Source organism: Arvicola amphibius, chromosome 7 (assembly GCF_903992535.2).
Source record: "Arvicola amphibius chromosome 7, mArvAmp1.2, whole genome shotgun sequence".
NCBI classification, from domain to species: domain Eukaryota; kingdom Metazoa; phylum Chordata; class Mammalia; order Rodentia; family Cricetidae; genus Arvicola; species Arvicola amphibius.
In genome coordinates this window covers 41,090,894-41,103,772 of record NC_052053.1, presented here as the reverse complement: position 1 = coordinate 41,103,772, position 12,879 = coordinate 41,090,894, and the positions used below count along the sequence as shown (strand labels likewise).

At 35.2% G+C, this 12,879-nt stretch overlaps 1 protein-coding gene across 5 annotated transcripts in view; it reads left to right on the top strand.

The window, feature by feature from the left end:
• Window positions 1-12,018, top strand: part of Spopl (speckle type BTB/POZ protein like) — a 64,516-nt gene extending 52,498 nt beyond the window's left edge. For all 5 annotated transcript variants that reach the window (XM_038337381.1, XM_042055467.1, XM_038337379.1 and 2 more), the window contains 4 exons: window positions 2,321-2,443; window positions 4,208-4,350; window positions 4,440-4,493; window positions 7,857-12,018. In XM_038337381.1, the coding sequence (XP_038193309.1) occupies window positions 2,321-2,443; window positions 4,208-4,350; window positions 4,440-4,493; window positions 7,857-8,001 (465 nt within the window). In that variant the 3' untranslated portion in view covers window positions 8,002-12,018. The remainder of the gene's footprint in view (window positions 1-2,320; window positions 2,444-4,207; window positions 4,351-4,439; window positions 4,494-7,856) is intronic.
• The last annotated feature ends 861 nt before the right edge of the window (window positions 12,019-12,879 follow it).

Sequence of the window (12,879 nt, the reverse complement as noted above, 5' to 3'; positions counted from 1 at the left end):
ACTCATTTTAGAAATTTTTATATTTTATTGATTGATTCAATGACTTATCATTTAATGGTATATTGTTTGATCTCCCTAAGTTTGTGTGTTTTCTGTACTTGCTTTTGCTGTTGTTTTTATGCTTTCTCCCTTGTATTCAAAGAGGGTACAAGCAGTTATTTCAAATTCCCTATATTTTGTTGGGATTTGCTTTATGTTAATGTTTGTAACTTATTTGGGCTAATTTCCATGGGCTTATGACAAGAAATTGTATTCTGTAGTTTTTGCTTGGAGAAGTGGTCAATAAGTCTATTAGGTCTGTTGGATCTTTTGAGGTCATTCAATTACATCTCGATTTTTGTCTGGATGATCTGTCATAGAGTAAGAGTGGTATTTTTAAAATCCCTCGCTATTGCCATGTTTGTGTTAATTTTATCTCTAATTGTATGTAGTTTTTTTTTTTGAAATTCTACCTAAGTTAAAGATGTTTTATGAGTCCTTTTGATAGACTGTTTACCTTGTCAGTATGGAGTGGTCTTTATTTCTCATTACTAGAATTGGTTTGGGGTATATTTTCTCAGATGTTTGACAAGCATCACCTGATTGTTTTCTGATTCCATTTTCTTGGCGTACTGTATTGTCTCTTTGATGGTGAGCTATGTTTAATATAGGCTGTGAAGTGCTCAGTAATTTGGATACTCACACAAGATTTGTCTTTTGAATATGCCTGTTTTATCCACACAAACATTCCTTATAATAGCATACTAATTTAAAAATCAATCCTTACTGCTCTCTGGACAGAAGAGGGAGGGGGAGTGGAAGAGAGAGGGGGGTAAATGGGAGGCGGGGAGGAGGAGGAAATTTTTAATAAATAAATTAAAAAAATAAAATAAAACATGTTCACAGCAAAAAAAAAATAAATAAATAAAAATCAAGTTCTCCAAGTGGGGAACAGTTGACTAGGAGTAAAATGCTGTTGCAATGATTCCACTGGGGAATCTTCTCCAGTGAGGATGCTTCAGAAGCTTGCAGGCTCAACTCGTGTCCTTTGTGAAGAGGCTGGGAGGATGGCACTGGTGGAGGTCCCAGGAGGTCCTTGAGAGCATAGGCAAATGGCTATATAACTGACAGGTGGGCATATGTGAGCCCAGCAATAACCCCTAATGTTAGACAGTACTGAAGTTCAGTGTTCACTGAAGCCAGGACACATAGTCTCTTGCCTTCTTGCAAGTGAATATCAACCTAGTCTAGAGAAACCTTTGTTTGGAGCACAGTAGTGTGATCCTAGGGACCATTTCCAAAGTTCCAATTTTTGTATCTCACTGGATGGTGGCTTTGCTCTGACAAGGATCACATCTGGGATTGGTTCACCAGCAGGTCAACACCACTTTGGGGTTAGTTCGTTAGCATATCAAAGCCTGTCCTGAACTATGCACTAATCAGAACTGCTTAAGGCTTCCTTCTGAGGTCTAGCTCTATTAAAGCTCCCTGGTGGCAAGCTTAGGCAGCACCATAAATTGTTTTTAAGTTACACAAAATGATTTTACTTATATTCCTAATACCTTGACTTTACCAAAATCACCCACGATGGTTTCTGAAGTTATGACACTTTCTGCTTCCTTTATCTTAGCAGAGAATGGGATATAAGGCTACAAAGTATAAAAACAACTGGTCTTGCTTGAATGGGAGTTTATCTCAAATAAGTACAGAAGTACCAGTAAATAACATTACATGGCATTTTGCAAAAGCAAGTGTTCTCAGCTAGTGAGCTCTCATCAAAATTATGTACAGACTCTTATTTCACGTACTAATTGTGCATACAGTTTGTGGTTATAAGGTTTAGTGAGTGTTCTTCTAGGTCCTGAAAGTCAACCAGGGGAAAGGCAGTAACTGTTCTTTGGAATGTGATCAGAATATAAACACAGATGAATTTTATTTGAGCTGCATTATTTGTCTCTTTTAATTATGAAAATTGAAAAGCTTACCGCAAGGTAATACTTAACATGGTTTCTCTGTCCATGTATTTACTTTCTGACTTATCATAGCTCTTATAAAATAAGTGAATGTTTTCATTGTTAGAATTACCTATACTGTGGTTTGGATGATTAAGTTACTACAGATTACTGAACTTTGATTTAAAAATAGAATTTGAAAATGTTAATATGTTTTTTGATTACTGTCAAAGATTCATGTGGATTCACATATGTACCCATTCCTACTTTGTGTATGTGTGTGTGTTGTTGTTGTTTTCAATACTAGAATCTAGTGAAAATAAATAAACCATGTGGATTCACATATATGTACCTGTTCCTAATTTTTTATGTGTTATTTTCAATAATAGAATCGCGTGGAAATAAATGATTTAGACCCTGAAGTTTTTAAAGAAATGATGAGATTCGTTTACACAGGAAAAGCACCAAATCTTGATAAAATGGCTGACAACTTGTTGGCAGCTGCAGACAAAGTAAGTAATGGGATTTTAAAGACCAAAAAAGCAGCCCCGCAAACTTTACACTTAGAGAGGCTGTCATACATAAAAAACTATAAAAACTTTTGACATAACTTAGTTTGTGCTATTTGTAAATAACTTAAAGAGTTTTATGACATAACATAAAGTAGGATGCTGTGGAAATAAAATTGTCTAAAATATCTACATGATAGGGAAGTATGAGGGGCCTAGAAATGAGTCCATACTACATATTAACATTTACTTAGCTTTCAGTGGTCATTCTTCAAGGTTCAGTCTTGGCAAAGTAAATAATATGTGATAAATGCCAAGTGTGAAGTACTAGAAAAGAAAATGAGTTTTTACAGTAGCTGACATGCACTTGTGTGCAGACACACACATGCACACACACACACACACACACACAGATTTGTGTCCATTGGGAGGAGGAGGTGGAAGAGAGATACTCATATTTAGTGCTCTATGGCCTACCCTTAAGAAGGGCTGAACTATAAGCAGTGGTGTGCATGAATCTGCAAATAGTCACACTGAATTGCAGTGCCTGATGATGAGTGCATACTGTGTGATTATATTCATAAAAATAACTTCATAAAATGCAAGCTAATTTCTCAGTAGCACATCACAAATATTGCTTGGAATAGTATGGGGAAGAAAGACTTTAAAGGGTATATTTACTCTTTTCGGTGGGTGATGGGTTTACAGTGGATATTAAATCATCAAAGTAAAATCTTTAACTGGATACTTTATTTTATGTCATTAAACCTCAATACAGCTACTAATACTGCACCTTTATATTAATAACTGCAAAAATTAGTGGTTATTAATATTTACTTAGCTTTCAACTAAATCACTCAAGATTGAATAGTGACAAAATAAATATGTGATACATGTGGAGTCTGAAGTAGTAGAAAGGAGAATGAAGTGTTACAGTAGTTAACTGGTGGCACATATGAGCAGGAAGCAGGAGAGCATTCTGGACAACGACTAATTCTGTAGTTAAATATTTTCACACTGAATAAGCGGATAGCTAGCTAAGCCATAGTAACTGTTGTCTCCTGGTAGTCAGGATGCCCTTCTGTGGTCTGAAGCGGGACTTGGGTTCTTCCCACAGAATGAGAAATTGAGATTTTAAGGCACTTTTTACAATGGTACATATACTCACCAGTGAAGATCTAATACACAGGGAATTTAAAACAGGGCCATCTCAGCTCTAGACCATGCACAGCATAGTGAGATGAAATGAAGGTGCTACCTAGAAGAAGAAAGTTAAGAATGATGTCATAGGACTGTAAAACCGTAAAAATCCACAGTAAAAATCTTGCAGACTGCTGTTCTGCTTCTCCTACCTGAGGACAGGCCCACTCAGGTCTCTTTGAAATATGCTTACTACTTTGCTTTCTTTTACTAAATAAAATACAGCTTAAATTTTCTTTCAGCTGAGTTCTTTTCTTTGAGGAGACAAGAAATGTTTCCTTGACCATGCACTCTTTAGGATAACTGAGTACTAAGATAGCTGTCTTACAAAAATCTTACGTTAAAATCCACCATATTTTGCACTTATGATTTCTAAAGCAAATTAGTGTTTCTCCTAAATGTATTCATTTACATTGTCCTCATAAGCTAAAGCAGCAGTTTGTTTATTTAAAAATAACATTAGTCCAGACCAAATTTTCTTGAGCTTTATCTGCTAAGTTACAACAGGTACTTACACCCTAAATAACTGGAATAAATGTTTAATGATTATGTTTTTCTTTTGGGTAGTATGCACTGGAACGGCTGAAGGTCATGTGTGAAGAAGCTTTGTGTAGTAGCCTCTCAGTAGAAAATGTTGCTGATACCCTTGTCCTTGCAGATTTGCACAGTGCAGAACAGTTGAAAGCCCAGGCAATAGACTTTATTAATAGGTAAGTTATACTTGAATTTCATTGCCTATGACACATTTAACATTTCTTCAGTGGGCTTTTCTTAAACCCTGTTTAAATTTTCAATGCAGGTGCAGTGTACTTCGACAGCTTGGATGTAAGGACGGGAAAAACTGGAATAACAAGTAAGATGAATCAGTTTCAGTCTGCATAAGTTCAATGAAGTATCTGTGTAGCCTTTTGCTCCTGAACACTAAGTGTGACTCCTGATGAAACTAACTGCCAGTTATGTAAAAACAATATAATTTGACTGCTTTTGGTGAATTTCTTGTAGTTTGACTTTTCAGACAAACTGAGATGGGTGCTCTTAATTTCTTGAATACATGTACAAATGTCACATAGTGGACAACTTAGTATAGGCATTATGAGCGTTGCTAGAAATCTGGCATCTGTCCTCTCAGAAAGCATTGAGGAAGACTGCATCCTCAAGATTTTCCTTGGAAGTTATTAATTTTTCTTGCTGATTTTGATAATGCTTATTGATGAAACCCTGGATTTCACATGTTACACAGGGACTACCACAGAGCTACCTGAATTTTAACACTTTTTGAAATTTAATTTTGAGGCAAGATCTTGGTAAATTTTCTAGGATAGGTTCAGATTTGGCTCTTCCTGTTGTAGTCTCAAATAGTGAGACTAGAAGGACTCCACAGGTCCACGAAACTCATTTATTTGTTGTTTGCTGAGCATTTGCTTATTTTTGAGTCAAGGTCTTGCTGTGTATCCTAGACTGTCATCAGTCGCAGAGACTTGCTGCTACTTAGATCAACCAAATACCTTACATCATCTGCCTAATACTGTGAATCAGCAGCATGTTGATTGCTCAGAGGTTGGGTGATTGCTAAATCCTGCTGATTCTAGATCAAATGGGCAAAGTATTAGAAGTAATCTTCAAATTTTCCCTCTCTTATTTTAGAGTATTCTGTGTAATTATTTGAAATAGCAAAAGGAAGAATTGATAAATTAAAGATTTCTTTGTAAAGTTTTAATTAGTTTTACCCATAAACTCCTAAATTTTACTACTTTTGAAAATTATCAAAAGCTGACATACTGAGTTACAGGCCACTATGTGATATCTATAACAAAATAGATTATTGCAAGGGGTGGAGGATAGTTGATAAAAGATAATTTAAAAGGGGCAGAATTAAAGACAGTTATTCACTTAACTTTTTCCCATTGCATTTGTCTGTTACTTTCATATTAGTTTGTAAATTTTGTTTTCCCAAAGTAAAGCATTTTTCTGTTTTGTGAGTCTGTGGCCCCACAGGGCAGTCAGGGCATGAAGTTAACACTCTGCACTAGCAGCAGCAGCGGCTCTCTTTGGTCTTTATTGCATAGCTTTAGTTTTAGTTTTTCAAGTTTTGTTTACTCTGTTAAGAAAATAAGTCATACAACTTTCTTCTATTAGAATAAGAGGTGATTATACATTTGGTATTATGTGCAGTTTCAGTAAATACTGAATCATTAAAAGAAAAGTTTAAAGTAAATTAATAAGTAGCAATGTGATCCTAAACAACTAATTAAAATTTTAAACAGTGATGACATAGTAGTAAATGCTGGGCAAAGAATAGTAGTTTGTTGATATCAGCTACTATTAGTTCAATGTATTTAGCATTCATTGTATTTTGAGCACTTCTCTAAGGAACTGCATATAAAATAACATTTGATGAAATGTCCTTGTTTTTAAGAAATTGATCTAATGGAGGTAGATGCACACATATGTACCCTTTTATTTTAAAATGGCAATGATAGAAGAAGATATGTATAGGTACTTGACTAAGCCATGGAGGTTAGGAGTGGCTGCAAAGATCAGGCTGAACTTCATTTCAAAACATGAATAAAAGGTTGCAGAAGGAATAAAAAGGAAATAGCAGAAATGACAGACTGAAAGGGTTGCACGAGACAAAGTATATAGCCCTGTGTAGAGATGCACGGTTGATTGTTTGTTTCCTGAGTTTCCAGAGCACTGTTGCTCAGTACAGACTATGGAGGCAGGCATAGCAGACGCTTCTCCTATGCAAGTAGTTGATGGTGTGTAGCAGATTGATTAAGCAAGCAATTGCAATGAATTATGGACTCTAGCTTCATTTATATTATAGAAAAGCAGAATAAAGGGTTGCAAAGTAGGTGAATAGTGAATAAAAGCTAGAGAAAGCAAGCAAAGATCAGATCCTTAAACAGTGCAACATTAGGACTTTTGACAGTGATGTGAAGTATAATGAATCTCCAGTAACGGTTAATGTCTCTGAACATGATAGCCCTTCCATTCTTAGCATTGTTTCTGCAGATTGACGGATGGGCAAAGGGAAGTTGGAATAATGTAATAGAGAGAAGGAAAGGTTAAAGAACTAATATGTTCCTTTTCTCGTTACTCTGATTTTTCATTGAGAACATGTTAAACATATAGGACACAGTAAATAAAATAGTAACATTAACTGGAGCATAAAAGTGGAATGGAAAGCTATAAGGAGGATGGAACCACATTTTTGTGTGTGTGTGGTGGGGTTCAAGACAGGGTTTCTCTGTAGCTTTGAAGCCTCTCCTGGAACTTATTCAGTAGACAAGATTGGCTTCAAACTCACAGATATCCACTTGCCTCTGCCTCCCGAGAGCTGGGATTAAAGGTGTGCCACTACCACCTCCCTGAACATTTCTCATTTTTAAACCTTACATATAGGAAAAGGGAAAGGTGGAGTATGGTATAATAGAGTCCTATTCCTGTTGCTGTAGCAATGTTATAGAAGCTGCAGTAAGAGACATGAGATTAAAGGCAAAAATTAGGAGAATGTGATAATGATCCAGTTGTGGGATTATGCGGATTAATTTATGATTCTTGATGACTTTTGGAATTAAGGTGTTACTTTGATGCTTAATTGGAGGACTGATTCTAGGATGCCTTAAATTAAACACCGGGCAATGGTGAAAGCTTCAGGCAAAAGGAAGGATAAACAATCTGAGCCTGGAGGAGGAAGATGATGAGTTCTTGTGTGGCAGTGCTGAATCTCTGAGAGTCGAGGCAGAAGACTGATGATGGATCTTGTGGGGAAGCACTAGGGTTTAACTTAGCAGCATCTAACGACTGGGTGCGATCATTAAAATGTGACAGATAGGTGAGGGAAAATACATAGTGCAGTAAGAGGAAAAGTGTAAGTGAAAAACTGCAACTCTACAGAAGACCTGCAGGAGGTAAGAAGAAAATAGATCAGTAAGTACTTGGAATAGAAATTGTTAACAGTGATTGGAGAGCTATGAGAACAAGTGCACATTCCCAGGGTTCAAGCATGCAGACAAATCTTTTCAGTTTTGACAGAAATGCTAATAAGATCAAGATCATGATTTAAGCATTCAGATGAATGTTTGGAAAGAGGTAGAACATTATCTAAAATTTTAAAATCAACAAATTAAAAAAAGACAAGCAAAAGTGATAACTCAACAATGCATTTAAGAAGTATTCTTTTAGTTAAACATCATTTAATCTTCTGTTTCAGCCAAGCAACTGACATTATGGAAACACCAGGATGGAAGTCCATGATTCAGTCTCATCCTCATTTAGTGGCAGAAGCCTTCCGAGCACTAGCGTCTGCACAGTGTCCACAGTTTGGTATTCCACGCAAACGGCTAAAGCAGTCTTGAGTCTTCCATGGACAGTAGGAAAATTGATTGCCTTTACTCCGCAGGTCCAGAAGGAGTTCAGTAGAAACCATAAGCCACAGTTGCTCCTGTCTCTTGTCCACAGAGCAAAAGCTAGAAAAGCTTATTACTTGCTTTCAGGTGGATAATTTATGGTTTCTACTTCAGCTTTAAATCAGACTGATTAATTCACTTCAAGGCCTTAAATTATCTTCAGACTTCTCTTGTTCATATAGTAGTTTAATTTTTTATTGTGCCTTGTCGGTTTGCCAAGGCTTTGCAGGATTGCACTAGCTCCACAATGCAGAAGTATTGATAACTGAAGACACTGAGTTTGAAAAGGATCTTCCATTATTTTAGAAACAAAAGAATTTCATAGGTTTTGTTCTATGCAATCTCCAAGTTTAAAACTAGGTTCTCCTGAATTTGGAGATTGCCAAAGGCGCCTACAGTCTCAGTTCTGTTGACACTCAAGAGCCTGTTATTGTTGAGGTAAGTGATGGCCATACACTGCTCTGGTTAATTTATTTTTCATTTCAATGGGCAGATAAGCCATGAGTTGACCTAAACTTTTAGTTAAATTTTTGGTGTTTATATATCAATTACTCAAGAGACTGGTTTTATGTGCATTTTCAATGATTGAGAAATGATTTGAAGTTAAGATTTCAGTAAGAAGAAAGCATGGTTTTTGCTAATGTTTTACATGTTTATTGACTTATAGCTGAAAGAATAATTCAATAGATGTTAAAGTGAGGATGACCAAATGTACATTTCATAAGTGGGCCAATTAAGAAAGATACATATATATATACATAAATATATATGCACTTTTAATGTGTAATTTTTCTATGATGAATGGTACATATATATTTTCTTCCTTTTGACAGGATTAATAAGATATAATTACGTTTTAACATTTGAAAGTTTATATAACACATGGAGCCCACTTGGATGTTTGTGATAATGCATAAACATATGCTTGATTATAGATAAATTGATTTGGGTTTCAAATAGTCATTATTGAATTTATTACTGTTTTACCACACTTTGGAAAAGGCACCTAACAATAAATGAGTCCTGTACAATCTGTTTCCTTTGAAACAGTGAGTGGATAACGTTTGCCTGTGGGAGATGCGTTGGAAAGTAGGGAACCCTCCGAAAGTGTGTGCAGCCACTCTAGAAAATGGTTTTCCCCTTGCTGGTTCAGTTCTAACTAACTTGTAGATTGCTAAAATTTTGCCTAATGTGAAAGGAAAAACTATATCAATTTTTTTCTGAGCCAGTTCTTTATTATGAGCTTAGCTTTAAATACCCAGATGTTTGGAGATTGATAGTTGTGAGATGTGTTCTTATGCATTGTCCTAGAGAAGAAGTGGTCACTGTCAGATCATATATGACTATAGCATGATAGTGTGCTTCCTACACAAAGACAGAGAATGTTACTAGAAAAAAAGGTGCATATGCCTGTATGTTTGCATATATAGCTTTATTACCCATATTAAAATTTGTGTAATTAGTTTATTTAGTCTTAAAATTCAGAACAAAGAAATTGAGCTTATGGTTTTCAAATATACTCTATTTTTTACTATAGCTTTATTGGATGTTAATGGGAGTATTCCTAAAATACTTACATTGAGAAAATGTCTAATAAGCATAGTTCTCAAGAGCAAACAAGCAAAGATCATATTTTTAGATATTTTAGTTTGCATCTTTGTTAGGTTAAAATGGAACGAATTATTTTGATAGAACTTTTTCAGCTGATAGTGGGCTTAACCCTGCATTAGAGAATCATGACAAGCAAAAATGTACTCCCTTAATTTCATCATAGTATGAAGCCTGTTACATTAGCATTGTACACACACAAATACATATATACATACATACAAACATACATACATACATACATACATAGACTTTTAATACAAGATTTCCCATCCTCTTACTGAAAAAAAGATTCTACTCAGCTGTGAAATATGTTGTCACATATCATAAAAATACTGCTCTATATTTGGCACGTTGTAAACTGATTCTCATTAATTTGGTCTACATTTCTAAATATAATGAAATCAGTAGTAATACCAGATAGTGGTCATTATAAATGTTTATTGATAATCTTAAGGATTTCCTTATAAAGATTTTTGTTTTTAGTTTGCTAACATACTTTGTACCAAAAATGTCAAGCACTGTGCTCTACAAATATCAATGTATCTGCAATGTCCACTTTTGTGCTGATACAATGCCTACCATTATACTCACAGAATCATACAGTGTTTTATTTTTATATGCATACTTTAGTAGCATAGGTTCTTGAGTCAGTAATAAAAGGCTGTTAATATATTCTTATCAGAGTGGCATTATAGCATTTCACCCACATACTTCCCTCATTCTTAAATTATATAAAACTTGGTCAAAATAGGTACGAATTCTGTCTAATGCGATCTTTGTCTTACAAGTTACCAGTTTGTTCCTGTTAGACCTCTAGTCACCTAAACAAAGCTTTCCTCAGAACGCAAGGAGTGGTTCTAAATATTGCAATTCAAAAATGTAGCCATTGGAAAACTGTTCTTTAGACTAAGATTTAGAAATACTGTTATTTGTGCCTTTTTCATATTTTACTTTCAATGTGTTTTGATATTTGAGCACAAATATGAAGGTGCCATAAGATGGCTTGCTGATGTTACCTCCTTAAATACTTCTGTGTTGCTGTCTTCAATAGCTATTGGAGAACCTTGAATGAAATGTGGTCATGTGTATGAGGTCTCTGTGTGTTCGTGTCTGTATTCCCTTGGGCTATGTGTAATTTGTTTAAGACTGAATTCATGAAAATAGGACGTAGTTATATATGCTGAAAGTTCAGATAAATTGATGTATCTCATTTTGGTGTGTCTTATTTGAGAAGACAGTGGATTTCCAGAAGACAATGTAATCCACAAAAATGTGACCAGCATTCTGCATGATAAAATAGGAAAACTGCTGGTTTAGGATGTCAAGTATGATTAAGTTTTAAAATAATTGCTTTAAATATCTTAAAAGTGTCATGAGCATTACCTGTTTACTTTTTAACAAGATCTAATTGAAACTTTAAATTGTCAAAAACTTTAATTTGCCCGTTTAAAATTTTGTATATAAGCTCTAAGGAAAATTTTTTATATAAAATTATAGATAAGGGCTTTGAGAGTGGCTCAGCGGTAGAGTGATCAACATTTGTGATCCCTAGGTTGGATCCATAGCTCCACCAACACACACACACACACACACACACACACACACACACACACACACACACACACATACACACACACACATACACACACACACAGAGGATTCAAAGATAGTATTCATTGTTAGAAAAATGCAGTGAAGACTTGTGTAAACTTCATGAAAATCCAGCTCAGCAAGTTTACTAAAAGCCACATAATTTAAGAGGTAAACTAACCTGACTTGGACGTGCCTGGTCTTAAGTGGGTGAGTGAGTGAGTTGTTTCAGTGTTCTCAGAGTATAAATACAGCACTTTCAGCACATATGAGAATATTTTGCAAACCTTTTTATATAGAGATTTGAGCCCAGTTTAAGTGTTCGTGGAATGGTGTAAATGTTAGGTCCAGCTGAACAGATTCTGAGTGCCTCAAGTGCAAGACGCCTTCACTAGGAATGAAATCACACTGTATCTGCTCTTGTTGTATGTGAACTCTGTGTCTGAGAAGGAACACTTATATTTAAATATTTTCCTCTTAGTAAAGCTTATTGTATACTATAATCTAGTCAATTTTGCATTGCTTAAAAATGAATTGAGCCCATTTATGGAAATAAAGTTCTGCTAAAGTTATTTAATTATTAGTTCTGAAGGAAGTTGATTTCCTTCAAGATTCAGATATATAGACATTTAACTTTTGGCCTTTATTTAATCAATTGGTGTTTTATGATGAGATACATACTATTTGTGTCTTGATGTTGGAAATAGATTTTGTGTTTCAGCACGTTGAGTTAAAATAAAATTGTTACTACTTATTCAGAATTAATTTGCTTGTTTGGGTTTATTTGAGTCTTCTCAAAAAGGTCTGCTTTAGCATTTAAATTTCACATACTGTGTGACTTCTACATAGGGAAACTTGTATTTTTGATAGTTTTAAATATTTGCTATTATTAAAAGGCAGGCTTAGACAGCATAGTCCTAAGCCAGCTCACTAAGAGTAACAAAGTGCTTACTAGTTGTGTCCACGGTATCACCTATAAGGACACCATGGGAAACTTTTCATATAACCAACACATGGGTAGATACATGCACATACACCAAGTTCTTATTAGGATTATAAAATAGAACATTTTCCATACATGTGTAACCAAATAAGATAGCGAGGTTGGAATCCAGACTCAGAAATGAACTCAAAAGAGCCTTTCACTCATACACTGCTACAGTCAGCCTGCTTGAGAATGTTGAGATGAATACTCTGTTTTCTGCTACTTCAGAGGAGTCCTAAAGGGCCAGGAATTGTTATCTGCTTTGTTCATACTTTTTAAAAAATTGTTTCTTTTATTTTTGAGATTATAGTATTATTACATGTATCCCTTCCCTTTAGTCACTCAGAGCTCTCCTTTCTAGTTTTCAAATTCATAACCTTCTTTGCCATGAATTGTTTATGCATATGTGTATGGGCGATTGGAGTGGGGGTGTTTCATGAATACATAAATACAGCCTACTTAGTCTGTTTGATGTTACTTCTATGTACTATATATATTTTCAAGGATGACCATTAGGTATTGAATAACCAATTGGAGTGCTCTTGCTGATAGAAGACACTTCTACCATTCTCAGCATTCCTTAGTTTCAGTAGTATTTTGTGTTGGGGTTGAGGGCTTCAGGGCTCTAACCCTACCCCACC